This window comes from Petromyzon marinus, chromosome 1 (genome assembly GCF_048934315.1).
Source record: "Petromyzon marinus isolate PM22_M1 ecotype Great Lakes invasive population chromosome 1, UKy_Petmar_22M1.pri1.0, whole genome shotgun sequence".
In the NCBI taxonomy this organism is placed as follows: Eukaryota; Metazoa; Chordata; class Hyperoartia; order Petromyzontiformes; family Petromyzontidae; genus Petromyzon; species Petromyzon marinus.
In genome coordinates, this window is record NC_133667.1 from 7640464 (window position 1) to 7667937 (window position 27474).

At 42.8% G+C, this 27474-nt stretch overlaps 1 protein-coding gene across 1 annotated transcript; it reads right to left on the reverse strand.

Moving 5' to 3' along the window:
- Positions 1-296: 296 nt before the first annotated feature.
- On the reverse strand, positions 297-27474 carry LOC116941317 (uncharacterized). Its single transcript, XM_032952300.2, has 13 exons — positions 27354-27474; positions 25776-25890; positions 23952-24008; positions 19451-19513; positions 17325-17402; positions 16937-17014; positions 15250-15327; positions 12609-12653; positions 12418-12495; positions 11122-11181; positions 8554-8637; positions 4918-5010; positions 297-4586 (listed from the first exon to the last, which is right to left on the reverse strand). The coding sequence occupies exons 2-13, from the start codon at positions 25855-25857 to the stop codon at positions 4516-4518; spliced, it is 867 nt and encodes a 288-aa protein (XP_032808191.2). The 5' UTR covers positions 25858-25890; positions 27354-27474; the 3' UTR covers positions 297-4515.

A 27474-nucleotide genomic window follows, 5' to 3' on the forward strand; every position in this document is an offset into this window, starting at 1 on the left:
CTGTTGGCAAGAACCGATGAAGGCCGGCAAGATACACAAGAGGACGGGTGGGTGGCCAGCACCACTCCCGGCCACCTTTGTCTCCCAAGTGGCGATATTTACACAGCACACCTGGTACTCGTTTGAAGCAGAGTCAACCTAGGGGAGGCCTACGACCAGGTTAGATACTGTATTCGCCACTGGTGCTTGCCGACTCGAACTCGGGTGGCCGGGTTCGTAGCGCAGTGTGTTTGTGCCACCGCACACACACACACTTTAGACACTTTTTTGTACGCACTTTGAAAAACAACGCTTAATTATTCAGCAATCTTAAGCCTTTATTCCTCACTTCAGAAAAAATTACACACCAAATATTTGCCACACTTGGTATATAGAGATGTTTACACCACCGGACGTGTTTATATTCAAATAGGCAGAAAACCAAACTGGTGTTGAAAACAAACCACCGTATTTAAATCAAATCACATCAGTCGAGTGAGTGACAATTCCAAAACCAAAATTTTGCTGACAACAGCAAGGTCCTCTTTTGTGCACTTGTTTTTTTTACGAAACGGAGACACATTAGGAGGCTGCTGCATGTAGCCATTTTAGAAGGATACAACTAAGAGACACCACTCACCTTGTTAGGGATAGGAGCAGAGTTTAATTAATCACTCGATATTCTCCGGAACATTGCTAGGCTGGCATGGAGTAGCGATTATTGTTGGAAAGCACTACCACTAGAGAACAGAACACGTGAGAATCCTCCATTATTGTTCCCTATATTCCAATAAACCTATCAGCCGTTTTATTCAAGTTCTGAGGACACATTTAGGCAAGATCCCAGTAAACGTGCCAACGTTGTTTCAACGTTGGTACATAGCTGGAACCGTTAGCCTAACGTTTGGCAAACGTTACATGTTTTACTGGGGTGGATGTGACGAGCCAACAATCCCCGATGGTAACGTTCCTTGATTGTTCCGGCTGAAAGCTTGCGCACCTATTTTGTTGACGATGTGATGTCTCCTGTGATTCTGGAATGTTGTCTTCACCCGACCCCCCAGTAAACATGGAACGTTGAGCCAACGTTGGCCCAAAGGTTTTAATAACGTGCCAACGTTGGCTCAACGTTGCACGTTTATTGAGCTGCTATTTAAAAAAAAAACCCGCTCAGAAGAAATTTATGTATGCCGGGCCCGCCTCCGCATTACGAGGCTAAAGTCTATCCACAGGCACATTCACGCCTTCCGCTGGAGTGAATCGCAGTCTGACGTGGAACCAGTGTCACGATTTGGTTGAAGTATCGTAAGATACAATCAGCGATGTCTCGCGCAATAGCTCCTCTTTCCTATGTACTGTGAAAAAGGGGCATTACCCAAAACGTCACCTACTATAATCTTTTTTTAAAGGTGACAATATTATTGACGAATGTGTTGAGTTTTTTGTTGAATGGTGAACAGCTAGCTTCCGTTATCCTGTGCAACTTTGCCGACGGCTCCTTAACCCTATGAATGAACAATTATATTGAAGATAAACTCCAAGAGTAAAAACTCATATGAGCAAAATTAACCCCAGCGATTATTAAAGAGAGATTGCACACCATTGCAATATTGTGCACCAAGCAGCACTACTAGTGTCTTTCTATACAATAACAATTGATTTCAGATTTTTAATATCTATTGGAGACATCTCAGTTAACATCCAACTTTGGCGTGTTGTTATAATTTTACAACGATCCATGTTTACTGAAATATTGTCCATTTATCCCGTTGTTTGTCATCTCCACAAAGCTACTAATGATTATTGTGACTGTATGTGTGTGTCTGTATTGGGGGCGGTGGTGCAGTAATAAGCGTTGTTCACTACGAGCCCGGTGGCGTGATATCGATTTTCGTCCACGTCCATCAGTGGCGAATATCTCCATTTTGTCAACGCAAAACCAAATTAACACGAGTAACAAAGGTGGCGAGGCGTGGTGCTGGCCACCCACCCCATCAGTGCTCCTTAACAGCACCAGCCCTAACAGGCTATAATCTTTGTATTGTGGGAACGTTGATGCCTATATTCATGACAGCGGTAGGCCAGAATCTAACACAGAATGATCGCGCAAAGCTTTATCCTAAAGAAACACACAATCCACAAAAACACTTCGCCTCCTTCATAGACACAGAGCTTCGTTAATGAGGGTAGAAAAATATGGTACGCAATGTATGTTGAACTTATTTCGCACCGTACGTAGCCAACTGTGCTAATCGATGTGATGTCACCGTCGAGCGCTGTGCCTACACTTGTAACCACAGCTTTAATCATAGAATGCAGCCCTGGGTCCAAGAGACCAGGTGTAACAATGCCCTCTGTAGACACTTTACCCGCTATTGCATGATGTTATACAACACATTTAATATCTTGTTACATAGAGGGCTAAATAATTAATCTTTTGAGTGAGCAAATGATATAGTATTGCTTGTTCATAATTGATTTCGTTTGTAAACCTTCACCACCTTACAAATCCAAATATATCAAGTTGATTGTTTCTACCAGGTGGTGGAGGGTTAGAGTAACATTTTGTTTACGTGACTGTATACCGACACGATCTCGCCCAAATAGAAAATACTGTAATTCAGAATCGTAATAATATTGGCTGTGAAAGCCTATATATGAAATTACATATTATTACTTGCACTTTACAGAGTTGTGCAGATGTCATGTGACCCCCAATTAATTGATCCATAACATGTTTGCCTTTGTATATTCATTGTGTATTCATTTATATTTTAAATAAACCTTTAAGTTTAAGATAATTAAATGGCGGTCACACGACATCTGGGCAACCCTGTGCATGTCTTCCAGGACCGGACCCTGGAACAGTGTCGAGTAATTCAGGGCTGAATTCTCGAGTTAAAATAACCACTCATTCATGGAATTGGCTAAGCATCCCAAAGCAGGACCCTAAAATAAGCACATTCTTATGCATGTTAATGTGTCTATACAGTAAGTGCTGTAGTATTTTTTAGGGTTGCATCTGCTTTGTGAGAGGGGGTCTGGAGTCCCAGCTCGAACCAGCGAACCACAGTTTTAATAAAAACTCATAGAGCACGGTTTCTCAAACTCCAATCCGCGTGACTCACCATGCTACGTCTCTAGGCATTTACAAATATACTCCCCATTCAAATAAAATTAACTCGTTCCACGCCGCACGAGTCCCATGATTGTTGTAAACACGTCTCACGTGACGAGCGCTAAGAAATTAACGCTGTACGCGTGACACGGAAGCATGAGTGCACACACACTGAGATCTCAATATTAATTTGATTGCGCTATATTTACACAGACAGCGTTAATTGATTATCACATCACATTGGACATGTTTAACAATAAATTGGCCCGTGCAGCACCGAACAAGTTTAAATGTATTTGAATGGAGAGTAAATTGGTAATTCAGAATCAGAAAATGTATTTATACTGGAGGAATCTGGTGAGCTATAAAGCTCTTTTTTATCCACAGATGTCCAGTCGGAGTAGGTGAGAATGTAGTAGGGCGCATCAGAACGTAAATGCAGAAATACATAGTGTTATGGGTCGCGAGGACTGGAGTTTGAGAACCTCGCCCTGCAGACATCCAGATCACCAAAATGCACGAAAATTCACCTGAATGATAAGCAACGAAAAACATAACGGTCATCTAAGCGGACTCTAATTATACAATGGTCCTCTAGTATTTTAAGTTGTCTTAAAAATACAAAAAGCATCCATCCCGTCAGTGCAAAATTTCACCAGAGACCCTTTTATCGCTTTGGGTCAATTTATTCAATCACAATTTGATGTCAGCGAACATCAACTTCATAATACTTGCCATTCAGGGCCAGATTCATGAGTGCCAATATCATGGGGGGAGGCCCAAGAGGAAAATGCTTTGTGGTTAACGAACCAAGCTATCCACTGCACCGTCTCACATATCCATAGATTATGAACCACTTGGGACTGCAATTGAAGAGAGGGGGTTTTGACACAATGGATCTCCAGAGTTAACTGCAAGTTGCGTTTACAACGCATATGTCAGGAGTCTCACAAGCGCGATATTTTCATGCGCCTAACGTTTTATGGCCAAACGTTAGGATTACGTTGCATTTATCTTGGGGAAATTATCTTGGGGAAATTCGATTCAATGCTTTCATTTTGTTTAGTCAGATCATTACATTGTTATTGCTGTCTTTGATGCCATTCGTTACAATCTTGCAATAGAATGTGTAAGTGGAATTTTTCAGTAAAACGCAGAGCCAAAGCAACGCAATGATCATTGAGCAAGAAAACCATGCATAGGCAATTCAAAATACCGCACGGGACATACACGGTCCCCCCTTTGTATGCCAATCAAGAAACTTACACGGTCCAATTAACAAGATATGCGCAAGAAACATGGGTTTGAGTGGCACGTGTGGTCTTTTTGAGTTGCCCATCGCTGTGACACAGATATTTCCGTACCACACAGCACGTACGCATGTACGTATGTGCTCGCACGCTTGCTCTCTTGCTTCCTCACGCATTGGCGATGGTTGAAACTTGGCTGAACTGCACGGGAGAGCCTCGTCCGTTGGGGCTGCTCCCACCTTTGGTGCGAGTGACAGAGGCACACGATTAGTATGTATGTATGTTGAACTTGTTTCGCACCGTACGTAGCTAATCATTTTAATTGGAGGTGCAGGGGAATGACAACAAATTGGCCGGCGGTGAGGTATTACCCGGGGAGATTTACTGGGGTTCTTTTGGTGATATGTAAAAAAAAAATACGTAAAAAGAGGATATATATGATGAATTTTCTGCATCACTTTTATCAATGAAAAAAATAGAAAGAATGGCTAATAGACAGGTCTCACTGCAATTAACGCTATTATGAACATAAGATGCAGCAAAGTCTGGTGCAAATGAGCGTGCACTCACGGCTCTGGCTTCGTTTCTTGATGAACAACACAACGCAGGCCACCGCGATGATGGCCACCAGCAGTCCACACACAACGCCAGCGATGAGTCCCACTGCACCCGGCGAGACACAACACACACAGTGCACTGTAGAGCTGGCAGACCGTGAACCACGAAACTTAAGTTGCCATCCTGGCAGTTGCGTATCCATATTTTTTTGTCAACTGCAAGTAATTTTGCTACGTGCGATTGCCGAGATTCGCCGCGTCAGAATTCGGCCCAAATGGAATTACAGCACCAAATATGTTACGATAAAAAATGCTGTAGCTAGAGGGAATATTTTACTTTACATTTAATTTAACAATTAACCTTTACAATTAACCTATCATCACCAAATTGATCTTGGCCTTTGACCCTAGGCTATGTCTGGGAAAGTATTTGCTCAAAAGTATTCATAGATAACACCTGTCACTCGCTAGTGTCATGCCAACTGTTATTTTGGACGGATAGCTTGACTCCCATTGTACATAGTTGAGGTTGTTTATTAGCTATGTTTATAAAATGTCCCTGCTTTTTTTTTATGGAACACCTGCAAATTCTCCATTCATATGTAATGTGAATGGCACATTATCGACCGTTGGCCGGGTCGCCATTGAAAACGAGCTTCTTAAGCCCAATGGCCCTTGCCTGAAATTTTTTTACTGAACTGGCTGACCTGCCCAACTCGTGTGATTACTCGCATAACTCGGCAAATCATGGATAACACAACTTTGTTAAAGAAAGATCCAAATTGAGTTATCTTTCAACTCGAATTTTGGGCAAAATATGGCCAACTCAAGTCGCTAGAATACAAGGTATTGTTGGCGTTATACAAATGTGCAGAGGGCATTAATTATATCACATTTTTGGGTTTCTGATCCATAGCACTGGCTCAAAGTAGTCATCTCTTGATAACAATGTCATAAGGTCTGTCACATTGATAGTAGGGCAGATGGCACGAGTTGACAATGATGTAAATTCAACCATCTGTGTAATTATAGGGGTAGAATGACCCAACCCAGTTGTCATGATTCAAGGAGGCATGAATGTTAGCACCTCTAGTAGCTGCAAGTCGATATGAACACATTACATGCAACGTGTACAATTTCCTTATCGAGGCAATGTAGCCAGAGTGTAAGTTCACTGCGCCTGTTGCAAGACACCACGTTTAATGCAATGTGCACTCGAATGTAAAGCTTCCTGAACATGCGGAATATAAAACAGTTCATCACTAGAATGAAGACCATGTGAAAAAAAGGTAAAAGTGCAGTTCCCTAATTACAGTAAGGACTCTATTTACGTTGGTCCTATGCATGCCGCTTCACAATAGTGTCGCACGAACGAATCAAGGGGCATACTCTTTGGTTCTTTTGGTAAAGTCACGTAGGTAGAAAAAATAATAGATCACGACGTGTCGATCGCAACACAAGCAATCGTTATCAGGCGAAACAGATACAGCAGGAAACTGCTGGGGCAGGAGAAAAATAAATATATGCTCTATTTCTCCTGTCCCAGCAGTTTCCTGTTGTATCTGTTTCGCTTGATGACGATTGCTTGTGTTGCGATCGACACGTCGTGATCTATTATTTTTTCTACCTACGTGACTTTACCGAAAGAACCAGAGTATGGTTTCCTGCAGTCACGAAAGCTTCAAATCAAGATTTAATCAAGGGACGTAATTCAATTTGACATGCATCGACTCACTAAAACGTCGTTTTTAAGAGTTGAAATAACGCAGGAGTTTGGGCAGCGTGCGCAACGGTGCCCCCGCTAATGCCACGGTGCCCCCTGGCAGGCACTCAAGCCTCGGTGCTTCCAACATCGCCACTGCATTGTACACCAAACTAAATCCAATCTCCGCCACAAATCTCCGGTGAGTTGCCGTGCATTAACGTACAATGTGTATTTAAATGCGTTAACAACCATACATATTTGGGCATCTTTTGTTATCTTTTCTTGGTACCTACTAAATTTTTTCTGCAAATTTTGACCAACGAATTAACCCCAGGAACGTATCCTAAATGTATATAATTAACCATAGGTATTTTTTGTTGTTAAATCACGTAAATATAAATGTGTCGTTAAACTCGGCACCACCCGACAGAGCCAATTACAGTGGTACCTCGGAGATCGAACTTAATTCGTTCCAAAACCGTGTTCGAACACCGAATTGTTCGAACACCGAATCAATTTCCCCCATAAGAATGAATGGAAATAGCATTAATTGGTTCCCCACCCAAGGATGCTCCTATTATGGGCCATTTTTACACAAAGTTTACAATATTAAAATACAGTACAGTACATAAAAGCATACAAAAACACAGTTATAATTAATAGAATAAATGAACATTGAACTTCGCTTTACCTGTAGTAAGGAGAGTGGATGGCTTGAGTGGATGGTAGTGAGGAGGGGATGGAGGAGGTGTCAGTGTTGCTTGGAAAGGGAGTCCCCCTCCATTCAAATTCACTTGAGGGCCTTTTTACTAAAAACTGATCAAGAGAGGATTGTTTCTGCCTCCGTTTTAAGATGTTTCTGAAATTACTCAATGCATTATCATTATAAAAATCGCCTGCTCTGCTGGCTACTGCCTTATCTGGATATTTTTCTACAAAATTGTGTAACTCAGCCCATTTTGCCACCTTTGAAAAAGGGCTTTCGTGTAGAGTTTTTTTAAAGTTGGAAATTACCTGTTGGTCCATGGGCTGGATGAGAGGAGTCGTATTGGGGGGCAGGAACTTTACAGTGATAAAGAACGAGAGCTACGAGTAAACTGGGTCATTCGCCTTTGTCTCGGTCGCCCTGGCTATGCGCCTTGGCCCAAACAGGTTTTTCCAGTTGTTCGATCTCCGAATTTTTGTTCGATGTCCGGTGCAAAAATGGTTGAAAATTTTGTTTGATCACCGAATTGTTCGAGTTTTGGGGCGTTCGATCTCCGAGGTACCACTGTAGTAAGATTTGTCACGTAAACAAAACATGAGCGTTTACTCTTCGACACACCAGTGTGATGTAGTAGTAACAAGTTGGCATGTTTTGTTTATGTGGCAAACCTTACAAATTGGCTTTGTCGGGTGGTGGGTTTAACAACACATTTATATTTACACGATGTCACTAAAAAAAACTCTTATGGATAATATTTATCGCGAAAGCCTACGGGTTAAACTGATATCATTGAGTCAATGGTGAAGTAGGTTTTCGGTTTACGCCTTTTCGCTCAACATCGCGGTTTTCCATGGACGTATCCCCAATATAAATAGAGGACTTGCCATAGTTACTGTCGCTGCTGGTGGAAGGGCCTCAACCAGAAGACGCTCTATAGATCACCTCTGGAAGTTATGTGTGGCCTACCCTGCCATACTGGCCAGGCATCTTGGAAGAGGCCGGTGTATTTAAACTTTACCCCACCGACTCGCGACCTGCCGATCGACAACCTCTGGTGGATAGAGACTATGAGGTTTAAGAAACGTTCCCATTGTTTCAACTCCTGCATTGCTGCGATATCGATTGAACCAGCGACCTATGAACTGCAAGTCCAGTGCACTAACTATTACACCATGGCTGCATGTATTCTTTACTAAAGCTGGCAAACAGAATTCCGTGCAATATGGTGTGCAACTCACCGTCAGTCCCGTCCTCTTCTATCAAATTCCGATTCTGCATTCCGCAAGCATCCACTTCCTTGGTGCATTGCATGGTCTCACAGTCTGAGGTCACACACAAACCGTACAAGCAAACAAAACCCCTCAAATGTGCCCGATCTCTTCGGAACTTGGAAGCTGAGCAGATTTGAGCCTAGTTAGGATTTGAATGGGTGTAATAGGCATGGGGGTAGCGAGGTAACTAAGAGATGGCAGTACAAAATTGATTTAGCTCACAGCATACATTGCGAAGCGTTGTCTTATCACCTCATCTGCGTGGGGTTTCTCCCGTGTCCTCCCACATAAAGACAGACAACCCTTAATAGATTGGCGAAACATCCCAATCCAGGACACTTGTGAAAGAGAGTCTTGAGACTCAATGAGGCTTTCCTGGATGATTGCAGATAATATTATTAAATGTATATGCTGCCACAATTGTGCCAAACTTTTCAAATATCAAGGCCTCTCAAACAATGTGGGTTTTTATTTTACCTGACGGCCGTCATACCATATTTGAAAAAAACGTGTTCTGCCTGGATTCCTGTCAGGCTGGCGCACGGCTAAGTCCACGTGCGAACGTCACTGCATCCCACAGCATTGTGCTGAGTATGTGCGTCGCACTGACATCATCCCTCCTACACCCACCCAACCCTCCACCCCGGCCGGCTCTGGGTGCCGCGCAAATGCACGGGATACACTATCGTACTATCATACTACATTATACAAAAGACTGGCTGGCTGTCTGTGGAGGGAAAGACATGTCCAAAGAACGTGTGGATTGCTAGTTTTCTTTAAAAAGGGTACTCATTTTTTGGTTCATAAAATATTCTCCGCTGAGTCGTGCAGATGAATATGCACATATGCATAATGCGTTGAGTTTCTGTGAGTGCTACCTCGTAGGCCCCCAGCTGTAGCCTCTGAGCTGCAAACAGAGGCAGAGTACATAATCTCCCTGGTTGATACGTGGCCTACCCACAGACTTACAGTAACCAGGCGCTGGCGCACCAAGGCTAAACCTGCACGGGCTCTAGGAAAAAGGAATTCTGAATGAACACCGGGGCAGATAGAGCTCGCTTAGCCTGTTGAGTCAAATCTGTCTAGAAAAGGGAAACTCCGATTACAAACCCAGGTTGTCTTGCTTGTAAGTAACAGAGATAAGGTGCCTCACAAGTGGTTACCCACGAGGAGGATGAATGGTTGCAGCCCAGTGGACAATGAGACAATGATTATTGATCGTGAAACCGACTTGGATGACACTGGGTCAAACGAGATCCACGTTAGGTGTTGAGGCACCCAGCATTGGGGAGAAGTGGACTCGGTGGGGGGGGGGGGTGGGGGGGGGGGGCAGCCTACTGTCGCAGATGAAGTTTTCATGACGAAGCAATGGTAGAGTAACCGGTGCAGTTCAAGATGAACCAAAGACGACAGTGTGACAGTGTTGGATAAGAAATACACACGACACAGTAATGCCAAGCACAGAACCATAAATATCTGAGATTCAGAGATACATGACAATCAGTGCGACTTAGGTTGAACGGAAAGGGCTGAAGACTCGGACACAGGCAATTTCCTAGAAAAGCCTAAAACAACATCGGCATGAATGCCCACTTTTCATGGGGAATTTTAATGCAAGAGTAGCAAATGACTATGGTATTGTAGACTAAAGGAGCTCTCCTGCAGCTGCAACGGCTTACAAAAAACAAACATTTCAAGCATAGGACAGTTTGGAATGCCATTTCCCCTTGAATGTGTCTCATCTACAAAGGTCTTAATATAAATAATTCATTGCTAACAATGTCACTTCCTGAAAGGTAGTGTCCTGGTTTCCTGATTCACAGCTATAAATGTGAAATTTTTAATGGAGACTGGAAGAAAGTGGCTTTGCTATGGAGTGTGCAGCATCACTGGGTCCCACGGGACAGAGGGACGCAGGCGCCGGGCTATGAAGAGTAGGGAATATAAATGTACCACCCGACACAACCAATTAGTAAGGTTTGTCACGTAAACAAAACGTGCCAATTAGTCACTACTTCGGCACATCGGTGTGATGGCGAGTAAACTCACGACATTTACAATTGAGTGCGATGTTTCACTGGTGATTGCAACCAGCTTCATCAGGCGATTTGTGAAGAAGTCTTCCTGCTTCTGGTCTTAAATAGAGCAAGATGATGTCATCACTGTGAGCCTATCAGGTGCAAAGATCAGAGGGGGGGTTAATTGTAATGATGAAAATTATAATGGATTATGTTTATCTGCAAATATGCAGAACGTATTAATGACACATTTATATTTACACTAACTAACCCAAAAACCTTTATCAATAATATTGGTCGCAAAAGCCTACGTGTTAAATTGAAGAGGGAAGTTCAACATGGGCCTCATTTCATTTTCTGCACCAGGGCCAATGCCAACCACGCTTGTGCTAATGCTAGAAAAGGCTATTCTCATGGAGTCAGGGGATGAGGAGACAAGACTGGAGGGTGCCCCGTGGCCATAGGAGCACAGTGGGAAGAGGAAGATGAGTGGAGGAGAGCTCCTCCCTGTTCTCACAATGGGGGAAGTCCTTGGCGACGTAGGCACAATGTTCCAGCTGAAACTCCCGCAAGGAGGCTGCAGAAAAAAAACAGGGTGGAAGTCAATGACAGAGCACCTAGAGTCAACCAACAAAGTAATGGGCATGGGCAGGTAAAGATCGCATTCCAATGAAATGGCTAATGCTCATTCTATTGAACATTGGGGCATTATAGTAGGCGTGCATATATACAGGGTGGCCCAAAAGTCAGGAAACATTTATTTTAATATTGGCAATGAACATTTTTATTGTTTATTCCTTAGGTTAATATTTTATCTGTCATCATTATTAATATCGATTTTTCATCTTCCTTTTCAGATGACATTTAAAAATGGTAAGAAGATGGACAGGACGAATGAGTTCAATTCGTTTTTATATAAGCTACATAAGGAAGCTGTAATCTCTTTTTAAAATGTCCCAAATCCATTTAAAAATAATGATTGCATGCATTAATGTTAACGGAAGTTAGTTTGAACATTTGTTTAAATAAATTAAATAACCTAATGTGATATTCAAAATAAATAAAATAACCCTAAGTGTCCTGATGTTTGGGCCACCCTGCAATATATACCGTGTTTTCACAGCCCTTTTCCATCCACTGCTGGATGGACCCAGGACAGGATAAACAGATATCGCTGGCCAATGATGTTAGCCGTGATTGGTACTCAAACTCAGGGTCACCAGGTTCTCGATTGAACGATATTCTCAATACAAAAGCGGACATCTCCAAGCCAAATTGACAGAAAGAGACCAAAAGTATATGCATATTTATTCACCAACTATTGGTGAAAACTCCTTCACTATCCTGGGGTGCCACAGTGGCAAGATGTTAACTTCTTCGCCTGGTATGCAGGAGGTCGTGGGTTCGATTCCGATTCCGACTCTGACGTCTGTATATTTTGAGTTTGCATGTGCTCCCTGTCGATGTGTTGATTTTCTCCAGGTCCTCCAATTTTCCCTCACCATTTAGAAACATGCGTTTTGAGTATTTGGCTGTTATACATTTCTACATGATAAGATACTTCGTTGCGTTATCATTTGTATCCAGGTCGCTTCTAAAAAAGAGCTATATAGCTCAGTGGGCCTTACCAGGTAAAAAAAATTATGATAAATGTGTTCTGCTAATTTTCAATTCAAATAAAATGGCCACATTGGCAGAAAGAGACAAAAACTATATGTAATTTGTATTTTTTGTTCATAAACTGTTAATGAAAACTCCTTTCCTACCATTCATGGATTTGTCCCCAATATTTGCGACGGTGTAGAACGTTCACCTGGGTTTTTAGCATACTGCAGATGGTACGGTTCAAGGCACTCCTCTGTCTTCTTGTAGCAGTCATCCAGCGCGCACTCTTTGGACGACAAAATGACGGAACGTGTTAACGAGTGGGCGGACGAGATCGACACGACATCCCGACGTGCGCGGAGAATGCGTCCGAATGCGTTTCGCTGGCATGTTGCTCACCGAGCACTCGGTCAGGAATGCTGCGGAGATTCAGCTGTTTCTTGGCTGGAACGAGAAAAGAGGTGGGACAGTGGTGCAGGTGAGAATCGGAAGCATAGCGGAACACGCCAGAGAGATCCAGCAATTACCTTCCATTGCATCATCACGGTAATTACGAGCACCGCCATTTTTTGGATCATACAGGGTGGTCCAAAAGTCAAGACACATAGGGCTATTTAATTTATTTTAACACTGCCATTAAATTTGTTTTAATGTTTATTCTTTAAGTTAATATTGTATCTATTGATTATGAATATTTATGTTTGATCTCTCCTTTTCAGATTACTTAAAAAAATGGAAAATGCACTAAAGACAAAGGAGTTTAATTCATTTTTATTGTTACATATATGCTAAAGAAGGCAGCTGTAATTATTAAAAAAGAGATAGTCCTGAATTCATTTCAAAGAATAATTCATGCCGTTTGAACATTTGTTAATATACATGAAATAACCCTTAATGATTTGTTAAAATAAATATAATAACCCTATGTGTCCTGACTTTTGGGCCATCAAGAACAGATTTATTTTTATTTGACCAAAGTCAGGATGCACAGCTCCACCAAAGGCCCAAATTACTGAGCAGTCAGCGTTTTGGGTGCCTCACATTTTATTTCTCAAACTTCTCTGCCTCTGTAATGTAGGGCACTTACATTTTTTAACATTGAAACTAGTAGAGGCCTCATTTCTCTGCAATGGAAAATAATAAACAGCTGTCATGTTCATATTCTTCACACAATCCTCTACTCGGAACACTTAAAATAAGCTGCTTTTTATCTAATAACGAGCTTTACTACCCGGCTTCACCCGGGACTTGGATTCTTGTCTTGGATTAATTTCATATTCCCTTATAATTCACTGAAAAACCCTGAAAAAATGTGATGCTTACAAGAAAGAAAAAAGCCTAAACAAATCAATTTAACTAAATCGGATGTTTTTCACTGAAGGAAAAATCAACCTTAACCCACTTATACGTAAGGTCGATTTATACAACTCGGGAAAGGAATGACGTCGCGATCTGAAAATAGTCGCGTTCCTTAGAAATTCCAGACAGCAGAAGCTGTGCAAATTTCATGACGTCAGAGGTCAGCGTTCGAGTATTTTTTCTGCTTCACACAAACAGATGTATTTTCTGCTTTATATTTAAGAGCGAGCTCAAAATAGTTGCGTTGACTTAGAAAATCGAGACAGCGATGCCGCGCATTTGTACGGGATACACGGCCTACGTGGAGGGTTGGGGGGGGGATGTGTGACATCAGCAGGCACACTGCGTAACGCTTCCGCATGCGGGTGACATCACAGATGTGACGTCATCGTTCACTTGCTGTGCAATATATTACATGCATTATTGCACCCCCCCCCCCCCCCAAAATACAAAAGTCTATTTTTTTTATTTTTGCATTGTGTACAGTCTAGAAGCTACTAACATGCCAAATTTCAAGTTTGATGCATGTTGGGAAGTATGCTAAACATTTCGAACAGACACACATGCACAAATTTCCCTTTTATATATATGGATAAAATGCCAAGATAATGTTTTGAGATTTTTTTCAATTCCCTAAGATTTAAAGGATATTCTAGCAAAATAATAACATTAAAGCGCAAATGAAACCTTCGAGAACATTATTTAACAACTGTGTCAGTATACTGTATTAGTTACTCCCACTTCTTTGGCATCAATTATTGTTATTTAGTTTTCTGAAAATTTTTTCTGCAGTTTCAATTCATATCAATGATTATTTGTTCCACGGGTACTTGTTTCGTCAAGTACCCAGCTAGTTTCGTTGGCAACGGCTCAAAGCAGCCACTAACAACAGAGTTATTGTTGGGGTAGACAGGAACCAAGCCAGCAGCCAGCCAGGAAACTCCAGGCATAGATTATTTTTAATAATAGTGTGATGGTAATTGGGCCCAGGGATGTATTGCTAAGTGGATTGTGACTTGCTTTTCCAAGGACACATCTATCCACAATTACTTTTCAATATAAATTAGCTGGGTAATACCTACGATTATTGAAGGGTCTTTCTGTTACTCAGTCGTAACCATTCATATGCTAATTTAGAAACTGGTCAAAATATAATCTCAGGCCCCATGGTGTTAAGTGCAGTCTCTAACCCTTAGTAACTCTATCCCTGTGGTCTTTCGAACACGTTGCCCATTATATATTTATTTATTTGAAGGTCACAGTGCCATTGACAATTGTGAGGTATTTTTTTTATCACAGTTCTAACCGAAACTAGTTAATACATGTATCTCTTACAACTGTAGTACAACATGTTTACTCTTGTAATAAATGCAATTGCAGCTAAAAATCCTTTACATAAGAAAATCACTAAATTGGGGAAGAAGTGGGTAGTGGTGGGAGGGGGCGGTCAGGGCATTGGGCAGGGATAACATGAGAGAGAGAGGAGAAAGAGCAGAGCATGGTATGAGGCAATCAGGGCCCAGCACACAACATCAATAACAACATCAACAGCATCAATAACATCAATGACGAGCCACAGGGACAGACAGGGTAACCAGCGCAGCATCAACGAGTTCCAGGACATCTGCAGGGGACCCGGCTCAATCTTTCGAAGCCACGCATTTATGAGCACAGCTCTCACCAATGGCCTCGATCTTCTTCTTGTACATACTCTGAAAGCATTGCTTCCTGGCGCTCGCATAGCCCTTGCCCTTGCATGCTGTGGGGAAAGTGATGCATTGACTCAGAACAACCTCCCGCACCTACCAGACACGCAGATCCCAATTGCAACAACTCTCATTTACACATATATATACAATGTACAGGGACTCCTCTACTTACAAACGAGTTAGGTTCCAGAGGTCTGTTCGTGAAATCGATTTATTCGTAAGTCCAAATTTACTCCTGACGATTCCAAACATGTTGTACGGCATGTACACTGAACACGAGGAATGGCTTTAAAAGTTGTATAATCTCCTGTAGATGTAGATGCCACTGGTTTTTTATGTTCTGCAGATGTCGATGCCACCACCACCATCTATTGCGCTGCGGTTGAACTTACAACTCTCGGTCCGAACAGGCAACTGGACATATGGGTAGGTTTGTTCATATCTCTGAAAGTTTGTAAGTCGAATGTTCGTAAGTAGAGGAGTCCCTGTATGTCTAAATCGGCTCAAGCCTCCCGTAAATCACGTGACTCCTCCCCCGACCCCCCTGTGAAAACAGACGCTGCCCCATGCAACATCGAGGCCCTTATGTAGCCACTTCCTCCCTGTCCTCATCTTTTCTGACATATGGTCCCATTTTTCATTATTTTCCTCTTATTTCCAAATCGTTCGTGCTCTCTGCCCTTTCCTGTTCCAGTTTATTTTTCCAAACATTATATCCGTGACTCTACTCCACTTCCAGTGGTGTGGCACAGGTAAAAAAAAAAGTTTCTAGACTTTACCTATACAGTATTGTGAAATCATTACGGTTGACTAAGCTAATACTGTACATTCAAGGGACATCGTAATATGGCTATGTGAGTAATAACCAATCCCATGAGAACTCGGAAGGTAAGCAGAGTTGAACCTGGGTGGTTGTTTGGATGGGAGAGCAAGACGCATACAACAGGTGTTATAGACCATCGTGGGTCCATGTGCTGGGCGGCAGAAGACTGCAACAAAATTAATTGTTGAATTGTATGTCTGTGCGCCCACGCACGTTGCTCGCCCGTGCTACCACGCACTGACCAGTGTGGTGAAGTATGGTAAATTAACCCTCATGACCAATACGGCCGTGGCACTACCCTCATCCAGCAGTAGACTGCTGGATCAGAATACATGTTCCTCGGAGTAATGATGACCGTCAGATTGCCAACGCGAGTGGTGGTTGTTGTGATGGTTGTAGGCCTTCGTTGATGACAATGATGACCACGGTGGGTATGAAAGTTGAAACCATGGGCAAGTTTATAAAATCTCTCTTCACCACCACCTCTGTCCACCCAACAGTATAAATGGGCATAGCACAGTAAATCGGCAGGTCTAGTGTGGTGGGGTGAAGCGTGGGCACTCCTGCCTCTCACGTACACGTCCAAGACGTCTGGCCAGTGTCGGCGAGGAGGTCAAATTGCACTGCAGTAGAGGGGCTCTCTGGAGCTCCCTCTAGTGGAGACCCTTCCGTCAGCAGTGGTACAAGCGAGCAATTGTGGGGCCGCACCTTTACCTTTATGATCGTGTCAATGATAGCTTTCCCGTAAGTATGCCTGATGATGATGACCGGGGTTAGTGGCGGTGATGAGTGAAGGTATTGATGGCAACAGAGAAGGGATCGCAGCGAGTTGTTACCTGTGAGCTCGTCATAGCTTTGGCGTGAGTTAATTAGGCAGCGCAAGTCCACTTGATCAAACGCGTCCCCCTCGCAGACTGCCATGGCCACGCAGAAGTTTGAAGGAACACAGTTATTGTCAGTACATAAACAATTAAACATTTACCGGATTTGAAGTGGATACAGGAATTCCAAATGGATGGCCCAGTTGTGAGGCAGTGCAAAGTGATGATCAATCACAGGACAACATAAGGATGACACATCAAGTGGCTCACTTGGTGTACACCTGCCATTCAGGCTTTTTGTTTACAATGTTATTTATATTTTTAGCCAATGTTAATCCCGATTGTGCTATTGGCGTAGCATGTCACGAGAGCAAGTATTCCATTCAAATCTCTCGTGGCTCACTTTCCTCCGCCGTCAGGTACTGGTTGAGCGGCTCCTCGCATTTTGTCTTCACGCTGATGCACTCTTTGAACTCGCAGGCTGGCCACACGGAGAGGGCAGAAACGCACCATCATAACGACAACATAAACCCCCACGCAAAAACACATCAGAAGGCCCGGCGTAAACGCAAGCATCGTAAACTTATCGGCTCTGTGTCAAGCTTTTGACAACGATGAGGACATTTAAACTGTGGTGGCACAGGGGGTGGTGGTGCAGGGCTTGATGCCACAGGGTGTGGTGGCGCAAGGCATCGTGGTGCAGGGTATGGTGGTGTATGGTGCAATTAGCACATGGTGTGGTGGCACAGGTTGTGGGAGGAGAGTGTGGTGCTACAAGGAGTGGAGGTGCAGGGGGTGGTTAGTGCCTGATGTGGCGGAACATTGTGTGGTGGCGCACGGTATGGTGTTGTTCAAAAAACTGCATTGGGTGCCTAAAGAAGATCCCCAGCATGTGGAGTGAAAGTTTAGACAACAAATTATCTCGCCAGTAATGTACATTTGCTATTCACACCGTGCTTATAGCTCAAGGCCATCACAAAGGTGCTATGTCTTCTTTGGTTCTTTCGGTAAAGTCACGTAGAATGAGAATAAAATAACAAATTGATAAAATAAAATAACACAATAAAATTCTCACGACGTTTCGGCCACAACACAAGCGGCCTTCATCAGGTGAAGGGACGAGACTGTCTGGTAGGACAGCGCTGTCAATTATTATTTTATTCTCATTCTACGTGACTTTACCGAAAGAACCAAAGAAGATGAATCCTTGCAGTCACGAAAGCTTTAAATCGAAAGGTGCTATGCTTCACGAAGCCTGCAGTGGTTTCTTAATAGGGGACGATGTTGCTACATTTCACAGATTTTTGCAATTTGCAAGTACAGTCGACCCTTCCACATCGCGAGGGTTAGGGGCGCAGGCCCCCTGCGATCTGGAAAAAAACGCGTACATTTTTTTGGTCCCGTTGGTGAGCGAAGCGAGCACCTCCAGCCGGGGGGTTCAGGGGGTGGGGGGGGGGGTGCTGTGAGCCTTTGCATGTCGTCTGCTGGCTTTCGCGTTCTTTTCGGAAACTTTTACTTTTTGCAAAATGTAACTTTAAAAAAATTGTGTATATTTATGGTATTAAAAGATAAAATACTTTAATGTTATATAGTACTGTACATATATTATATACATTATGAGTTACTAAACTTTTTGCGTGTCATCTGCGGCTTTCGCAAAACTCCCAAAAACTCCACAAAAATTCCCATTTAATTTCTTATGCCGACCCCGTGATATATCGAAATCGCGATGGGGAAAGTCGCGATGCAGAAGGGTCAACTGTACAGCCTGTTCTCCTTTAACGTGTTTTCATAACGTGAATTGGATATAATGCGATGAATGTATGAGGGAACACTTTTTATAACGCAGATGTGAATTGGGTATAACACAATTGAATCAACAGAACTTACACAACTATGTCGCTAGTAGGAATAAACGGTTGTACGGCTGCCTCAGTGGAGCATCACGCAAGCCGGGATGCTTCTTAATGCTACCCACTCACCTCAATATTTGTTCAGCCTGCATATGCAACTCATGTGTTATCGCAGACTGTGCTTTCATTCCATTATTATATATTATTTATTATAACACGATTTTTTTCAGAACGTGGTGTTATTCTTGGTTCTTTCGGTAAAGTCACGTAGAAGGGAAACAATAAAATAATGGTGTTCTTCAGGAACGCAACTACCACGTTATAGGAGAACAGGCTGGAGTTTTTTAATCTTGTCAAATTTGGGTTGTGATGGCAGCACATATGGCCCAGCCACTACCCTGTTTGGAATGACGTCATGGAATATTTAACATCCACTGTGAAGCTGACAGCATGCATGTTTAATATTAGCAGAAGTATTCACCAGGGTAGCTGTGCGACTCGATCTGAAAACCCTCCGCAACAAGCGGTGATTATGCTAAACACCTGGTACAACCCGAAAACGCATCAGAGAGTTAAAAGGAATGCCTTTGTTTAAAATGTGTGAATGCATGCACGTGTGCATAGTCTCAATCTATATGTGTGCATGCGGATCTGCATGTGTACGATTCAAAGTTACCAGTCGCATTTTCTTTGTCGCCACATCGCGCTGTTGCCTCGAGGCAGCCAGTGTACTTGCAATCTGGTGAGAAATTCACAATTGCACCCTCAAGGTGACTGTAAGACTGGTAAAAAAACACAGTAAAGGTCAAGGGTTAAAGATGCAGATCTGAAATGCCTTGCTCACTTTTCTTCTGGTGGGAGGGCATCCACTAGAGGATATCTTGGCCTACTCTTCCATGCTAGACAGACGTGTTGGAATAGGTCATAACACCCACATTTTACCCCCCAACACGAAATCTACATATTGACAATCTGCCGACCAACCGTGTTGATCGACAGAGGAGGAGGGATTGAAGAAATTCGCATTTAATTCAACTGCCATGCCAGATGATCGAACCAACGTGCTCCCAAGCTCTGGATTGGAAGTTCAGCGTATTAAGCCATGGCAGTGTCGGATATATATCAGTAAGAAACACATTCCAGCAGCAGAAGCAAATCTGTGAGAAAATGTGCGGTGAACAGGATTGGATCGCCATTTTGTCATTATCAACATTAGTTGTATTTTTAGATTTAGTAAATAAACCTCAAAAACCGAGACAAACCACAAATAAAAGGCAAATAATTATAATTCAATCTTGATTTCATTCCTAAAATAAAACTTTTAACAATCTTAAGAAATAGCCACTAACAGACAGGGGCGGAGCCAGGGGGGGTGACAGGGGTGACATTCTGCGTATAAGTGTACAACACTCGGTCTGGCCGACTCCTGCAACTGCATTGTCAGAGTGTATCGCCGACCGATGGCGTCTAGTTCAACAGCCTGACTCTCTAATCATTCTTGAAATTAAAATTTGTTGAATGTCACCCCGGCCTGAAATCCTGGCTCCGCCCCTGCTAACAGATATATATATTTGATCAAATACTATTTGAGGACGCACAGGTCATTGTGTAGCAAAGAAAATAATACAACAGTTGTGTATCAGATATTATCAATACACTGCTGGCTGAAGATCTCTCTACACCACTGCCCCCCGATGCCAGAATCCCCTTTTCTCCTGCACACGACCTGATCCCATCACCTCATCTCTACAGTTGTAATCCTCTGCTCTTGTGAATCTCTTTGTTGAATAATTTCGATTCTGATCCACCTTCAGTAATTGCCTTAGGCATGAACGTAGAATTTCTTTCGGACCTTCCTTTTACCTCCAACAAATTTTCAAACTTGTTGTGTATCACTTTTGCTCTGCACATATTTTATCTTGAGCCCAACTTTGCAGCCGTTCTTTGTGTGTGAAGTGATTAAATAATTACATTATAAGGCAGCTGTAATTCATTACAAATACAAACTAAAATTGAAAGATTTTGAAATTACAATAGTTTCATATTAAAATTATCGATATATGAATGCATGCAGTGAACTGCTGTAAAAAATCCACACGGGAATCATGAATCATGTTTTTTTTTACTTCTATTGGTTGCACAGTACTGCCTAGCAGTTAGAATCCACGTGGCTTTACTTGATTACCATATTTGCACAAGACTATAGTGTCACAATCCTGTACACCCAACACTTTTTAGGGTTAGTGGACCACATACAATTCGTGAAAAGTTCCTATCAGTGGGTATTGAGTTGACCATCTCCTGGATTCCCAGGGTATGGCAGTAAAGCAAGTGGATTAATCTCCATTTGTTCCACCTGTATGGGGATTGAGTGTTACCCTTTCCTCGCACACGTGGGTTTTCTCTGGATACTGTGGTTTCTTCCCACATCCCAATAGTGTATAGGGCCACAGAGCTTGGGGAATTGTTATAAACGGTTTTGGCTTCCTACCTGTTTGTCTGTGGCTTTCGACATCGATTGTCTCTTTCTCTGAGGCTCGAGTGAAAACTGTGCATTACAAATTCAAATGTATTTTTAACTGTTTTAGATTTTAATTGGCGAATGGCAATTGTTATTCATATTTACCCAAAAATGCCTCACATAGTTTAAAGACTTCTTTGTCAGGTGGCTTCCAAAATTTGTTTGGCCTATGTGAGAAAGCTGGTGTGCCCAGAGAAAACCCACACTTATGAGGCGGGTTACTCTGAAAGATCCGCAGTGAAGGATGTATTGAATAGACTCAATCCAGTAAAGGGATGGAATCTATTTTTCAGACATATACCTGCCGTTATAGCCCAATCCTACAACACTTGGTATGCACTTGTGGTCACCCATTCGAGCCCTAACCAGGATTCTAAACCCTCCTTGTCTACTAGCCCATCCAATGCATATAGTAGAAATTAACAATTCGCTAAGATGATTATTATTGTTAATTATAGTTCGCCTGTAACTGCATCTGACTCAATACATTTTTTGCTGCTTGCTGCACTTACGTAATTATTTGCTTCAATTAACCCTCGGCATGTGGAATTGGGTGTTCCCTCCTGCCCCGACTCCTCTTTAGGCCCCACTTAATCCTATTTAGGCCACCACGAATTTATTTTTAGGCCGCAATACCAATACCCTGCCATTCGCCACGAAGTGACAGTGAAGTCGCCACAGCGCCTATGCCAGGCCAGGTGCACTTTGAGTCCACGTGAAGTGTTGAAGGCTCGCTGACAGGTCACGAGACAAACCTAGGTGCTATGGGTTGGCTAAGATGACTGGCAGATGCACCAACTGTACCTTCCAGTGTGCTCCGCACATTGTTGAGCGTCGCTCCTCTGCCCCACACCCTTCTTAAGACTCATTATTCATCCCCCACCCCTTTCCATTTAGACCCCGCCCCCTCTAACTTAAGGCCATCCCCACAGCTTCCTTTTAGGCCCCACCCCCTCCTCTGTCGGCCCCCCCTCTTCATCTTTAGGCTCTGTTTTTTTTTACTGGACACAGGTTTGTGTTTGTGTGTTTAAAGGCATTACTGTCTTTTTTATCCATGAAACTTGGCAACTCTAAGCTAAAGCCGGGTAGATATCAGTGGGGGGTTGTGCATGGGAAAGTAGATTTTAGTGAGAGACAGCGTGAGTGGGAAGTGGTGGTAGTAGTGAGCGGGTAGTAGTAACAGTAGTGAACAGGTAGTGGTAGCAATAGTGAGTGGATAGTGAGCAGGTAGTGGTGGTAGTAGTGAGCGGGTAGTGGTGGTAGTAATGAGCGGGTAGTGGTGGGGGTTGTGCAAGGGTACTAGCGTGCACAGGCAGCAGCAGTAGCGGTTGGCGGGGACAGCTTTATGACCAAAATCCCTTTTCGAGCAAAATAATAACAAGGTCATTTGCTGTCGCATGCCTTCATGCCACGTGGTGGTGGCACACGCCTGTACTTCAGCACTGTGTGGAGGCGGTAATGGTTAGTGGATCACACATGTCGGAAAATGACCTTCCTATGGGCGTCGAGGTTGTTATTCTGTGGCTTGCCAGGATAACGTGGTAGAGCAACTGTGGACTGGACTCCATCTAATCCATTACTAATGAGCCGATAGCACCTTAATATATAGAGGACTGCAGAGCTTGGGGTTGGGGGGGATTTCGCTCTGGCCCACCATCTGGCTGCCTTTCATTGCTCATCTGTGGTCCCTCTACGTGCCTCCGAGTTGATCTGTCTCTTCGAGAGTGAATATTGTGCGGCGCATTACAAGTTGTAATTATTATTAGTATACCTCTGGAGTCGGTAAATTGGGTCCCGCATTGTAGGGAAGTAATAGTGGTTGTCCTATTGAGACACTCGCCCCACCAAAATAATGTGGAATTGTCACTACTCGTTCAGGGCTGTAAAAAGGTTATTACTGCCACTGCATCATCCACAAAAAAATGTTCACGCCAAAATGGCGTGCCGCAGGTAATGGTAAAAATGGTAATAAAGAGCCAAGCGGTGCCATACCACAAAGTTTTTCCGGACTACAGAGGAATTGCAGGCATGTGACTACCGGCAAAATTTGCAGAAATTTGCAGATTAAGACATAGATTTTGCTTGGACCCAAATTGGGCAAATTTGTCATATGGGTCAATGTTAAAGAATGCTATGCATTGTTTTGCCTTGGTGTCCAAATCTAAAAAATGCAAACAAATTCTTATCTACGAAACAATTCAGGTCAACACAGCTAGCCTGTGCAGATGCAAACCAAAATAATGTAGATTGCCAAATATAATAAAAACCTTTGTATTTCCTATTCTTGGTTATTTCGGTATTTCCCTGCAGCTCAAATCCCGTAGCTCTGTGTTAGTCCCGCTCACTTCCTAAGGATCGCAGTTTGTAACTCTGCAAAGCTTTTTTTTTATCCGCCACGGTGTCCCGTGGATTACGGGAGCAGTAATCCACGAGTTTCAGGGCTTCAGGGATTGCTGAATTGTGGATTTTCGGATTGTTCTGTAATACTTCGAACAATCCTTTGGGTTAGCACGTCTGTCGGTCCCAAGACAAGAGAAGGGAAGCATGAGAGAGCTGGGAGACAGAGGGGGGCTATAAAGGAAAGCAAATGCAATTATATGCATAATGGATTGGTGCGTCCAGAACCTGGTGCCTATTGTGTAACTTGAGCTCATACCGTGGATTTCATCCAGGGAAAACTTGCATGTTTCCTTCACCTGTTCATCTGTGAACTCTAAACACACGTGTAAACAAACACACGAAACACACCGACACACAAGGGAACGACATGGTGAGGCGGTTGGGTGAAACATAGTTGGCATCCTTATGTAATTTTGACTCACGTTAAATGTTTACGATGGGAAAAGTTTACAATGAAGATGGCAACAGACATTGCATCGAGGTATTGGTCAGCATCTCAAGCACAATTGCTTTGAATGCTTCTGCTATGTGCTGTTGATGATCACTTGATATATATGGTTTAAAATCTTAAGCTTGTAATACGTCACCAACCTTTTAAGCACACAGCTCAAAATTATTCCCAATTGTAATGCAACAAAAAGGAATTATACCTTCACGGACTCATAAAAATAGTGCAAATTATCCTGTGCTAATTTTCATCCCTTTGTGAAACCAACACTGAATATAATGCAGTTTGTTTGACCTATAGAACTTCAAGACATGCATGTTTGTTTAAGCCAGACATAAATGTACACGTTTTCTTAATTAGCAATGCTGAGATACCAGCATGAGGATATTTGAAAATGTCATTTCTGTTTGAAAACTAATTCCTTTACAACTGCTTTTCGTGTTTAGTTTATTGTCCTTCCCCTACACCTCCGATTAGCACGGTAGGCTACATACGGTGCGAAATAAGTTCAACATATATACATACAGGGAGATGAAGTGAGCGCGACTAGATTGTATCATGGTGGCTAGCACCCAAAACCATATTTTCACTATGCATACACCCTTGCATGCAAATTATGTACACATGTGTATCCACATAGAGACTGCCACAATATGTCGATGTGTTTGTTATTCGTAGTGGAGAAGTGAAGTTGTAGACTGCGATGAATATGGCATGGGGTTAAAACTGAAAGGTTCCCATTACAAGATAATTTTAGCTTTACCACTGACGCAGTCAATAGTCTTTGAGACCCCTTGTCTTATCTGATACACAATGTCTCATCTGGTCTTATCCGATACATAACTGTCTCAATCCGGTAGAGAACTATAGTCTCATGAAATATAGAACTAATCCTCGTTGATCTGGTAACAAACTATTGCCCTATCCAATATAATAATGTCTCATCTGGAACTGAACCCTTGTATTATTGGATAGAGAACCAGTCTTATTCAATGCAGAATGTATATAATAATTTAGAGATTATTTATATGTTGTCTTGACTTAAAGCTTACGTGACTGCAGGAATTATTTCATCCTATCTACGTGACTTTACCGAAAGACCCAAAACAATTTTATGTTATCATTTATAGATGATATATTTTGCATTGTGAAATACCTCGTTTGTTCGTGGTGCTATATTGCTTAAGGACCCTGTACTCGGTCTCTGCAATATTGATGTTTTTTGTCTATAGTTTGTTATGTTGCTGTGCTCACCCACCATGGATCTCCACGGTAAAATAGCCAGGAAACTGGCAAAACGGGATAATCTAATCAACGCAAGCTCAAACTTAATATCCCATCTGGTACAGAACCTTCATCTCATCCAGTCTACAAGATGCCAGTGACTTGTCAGAATGCATGCTTCGGCACCATCAATCCATAGCTGCGATATGAAGGCAACTGGGGACAGCCGCGGCAGCGAGATGGCGCCAAAGGTGCCGTCAAAGCTAAGTATTAAACGAGTTAGCATTGGCGAATGTGTTCAATTTTCCAGCTTGAAACGAGGTAACTGAGCTGATAAACGTGCATGTGGAAGGAAACCTGTGTCTGAAATCCTTCTTTGTGCAAGATTACAATCAAAATCATGCATACCTCGCTGTTCCTTTTCCACTTTTGAGTGACACGGCAGGATCAGCTGCCACAGCAGCAACAGAAGCGGCAAATAGACCTTCATGATGACGTGGCCACGATCTGTACACGATCAACACTGCACACACAGCAAGACATGATTTGCTTTATGTTGTCATGAGATGACATATCCATTGGGATTTTGTCCCAATGCAACCTTTCATGTTAGAGAATGGTCCACGGAAGCAGATAACACTGAGCTATCTCTGATATCCCTTCAAATTAGGGCTTATCCACACACTAACTAGGGGTCGGGGGGAACTTCCCACTCGCCCTCCTGGAGAAAATGTTTCTCAACATTCTCAGACCTAGAATTTTTGTCAAATTAAGTGCAGAACTAAATATGTCACGACGTTTTTCTGTGTGGTCATTTGTGCCCTATCAACTCACGACACTCAGTTTGAACCCAGGATATCGGTTTTTGTCAGCTCAGCGCTCTGACATTTCGTCAGGTTCAGTGCTCATGTTCGATGTCATAGGGCCAGACTAAAGCACCTTCATGTCGATTAGGATTCAATTTGAATGCCCAATTGCTCGTAGAGGCACACTAATGGCAGCTTTAGGAATTTGAGAGTGGTAGGTCGCCCATTCTGCTTTCCCTCCTTGTAGTCTGTACTCAGAAGTCCCTGCTGGATATTATATTGAAGTTTTTAAAAATTATAAACCTTGTTTATCTAGAAAAAAACCTCACCGAGTCTCATGTCTCTTGTTCAAGAGAGTCCTGCCAAGTTTTCAAGTGAGGGGCGATGCTGCTGTGCATAATCCAAATTGAGCAATTTTGCACGTACTTAGTTCCGCATTGGGATGTTTGGTCAACACCAAACATCCCAATTCTGTGCTTTCTTACCTCTGGATGAAAAGCGGAGAACCCGAAAAGAAACCCATGCAGAAGGGGCGAACGTACAAAATGCACGCAGAAATGGCACCAGAGTCGGTAATCGAACCCAGAAACGTCTTGCTGTAAAGGCACAAGTGTTACCACTTCGCCACCCTGCCGCTCAAATCTCTGCCCCCGTTTAAGAACAGACTCAGAGCCTTTTTGTCTCTGGCTATGACTGCCCCCGTCAATTACAAACACCCTCTTTCTGTAGAATTGTACGCAGAACACGTGGTGGTGAAACGCTATGAGTTTAGATTGTATTTATTTCAGCAGGAAGGGCACAATGAGCGACAATTGCAATCAGAATCTTTATTTGGGCTGGAGGAATCCGATGAGCTATGAATCTCTTTTTCACAGATGTCCAGTATGGGTGAGTCAGCAAGTTACAACAGCAAACAATAGAACAAAAACTATAGGAGTGCAAAATAGAGAAAATGGTAAGCAAGTCACTACATATAAATATATAATACTTGCTTTCATTATATGAGTCCGATTTAACACGCTTGGGCAAGGCAGCAAAGCAACGACAAAAAAACAGTCCGGGACCGCACCAAGATAAAATGTCAATTCAACATTGAACTATCGATACAAAGGTAAGGATAAAAGTTACAAGTCACATTTTGCAAATGTGACTCTATCCAGCACAAGATGCAACACCATACCTTGCACCGCCGGTGTGAGTTGAGCGTTAGCATAGGACGGAGCCGAGCTGACAACTGACTTGGCAACGAGTGGGTGGTGACTCTTAGTGCTTTCACATTGGTATCATTTCCTCTTTGGGAA

What these genes read in the sequence shown, in the direction of transcription:
- LOC116941317 (XM_032952300.2), bottom strand. Translation starts at nt 25,857, where the DNA reads ATGAAGGTCTATTTGCCGCTTCTGTTGCTGCTGTGGCAGCTGATCCTG. An exon ending in CATTCCTGACCGAGTGCTCG is followed by an intron (nt 12,496 to 12,608) that starts GTGAGCAACATG and finishes TGTCGTCCAAAG; the next exon opens with AGTGCGCGCTGGATGACTGC. An exon ending in CGCCAAGGACTTCCCCCATT is followed by an intron (nt 8,638 to 11,121) that starts GTGAGAACAGGG and finishes GTGTGACCTCAG; the next exon opens with ACTGTGAGACCATGCAATGC.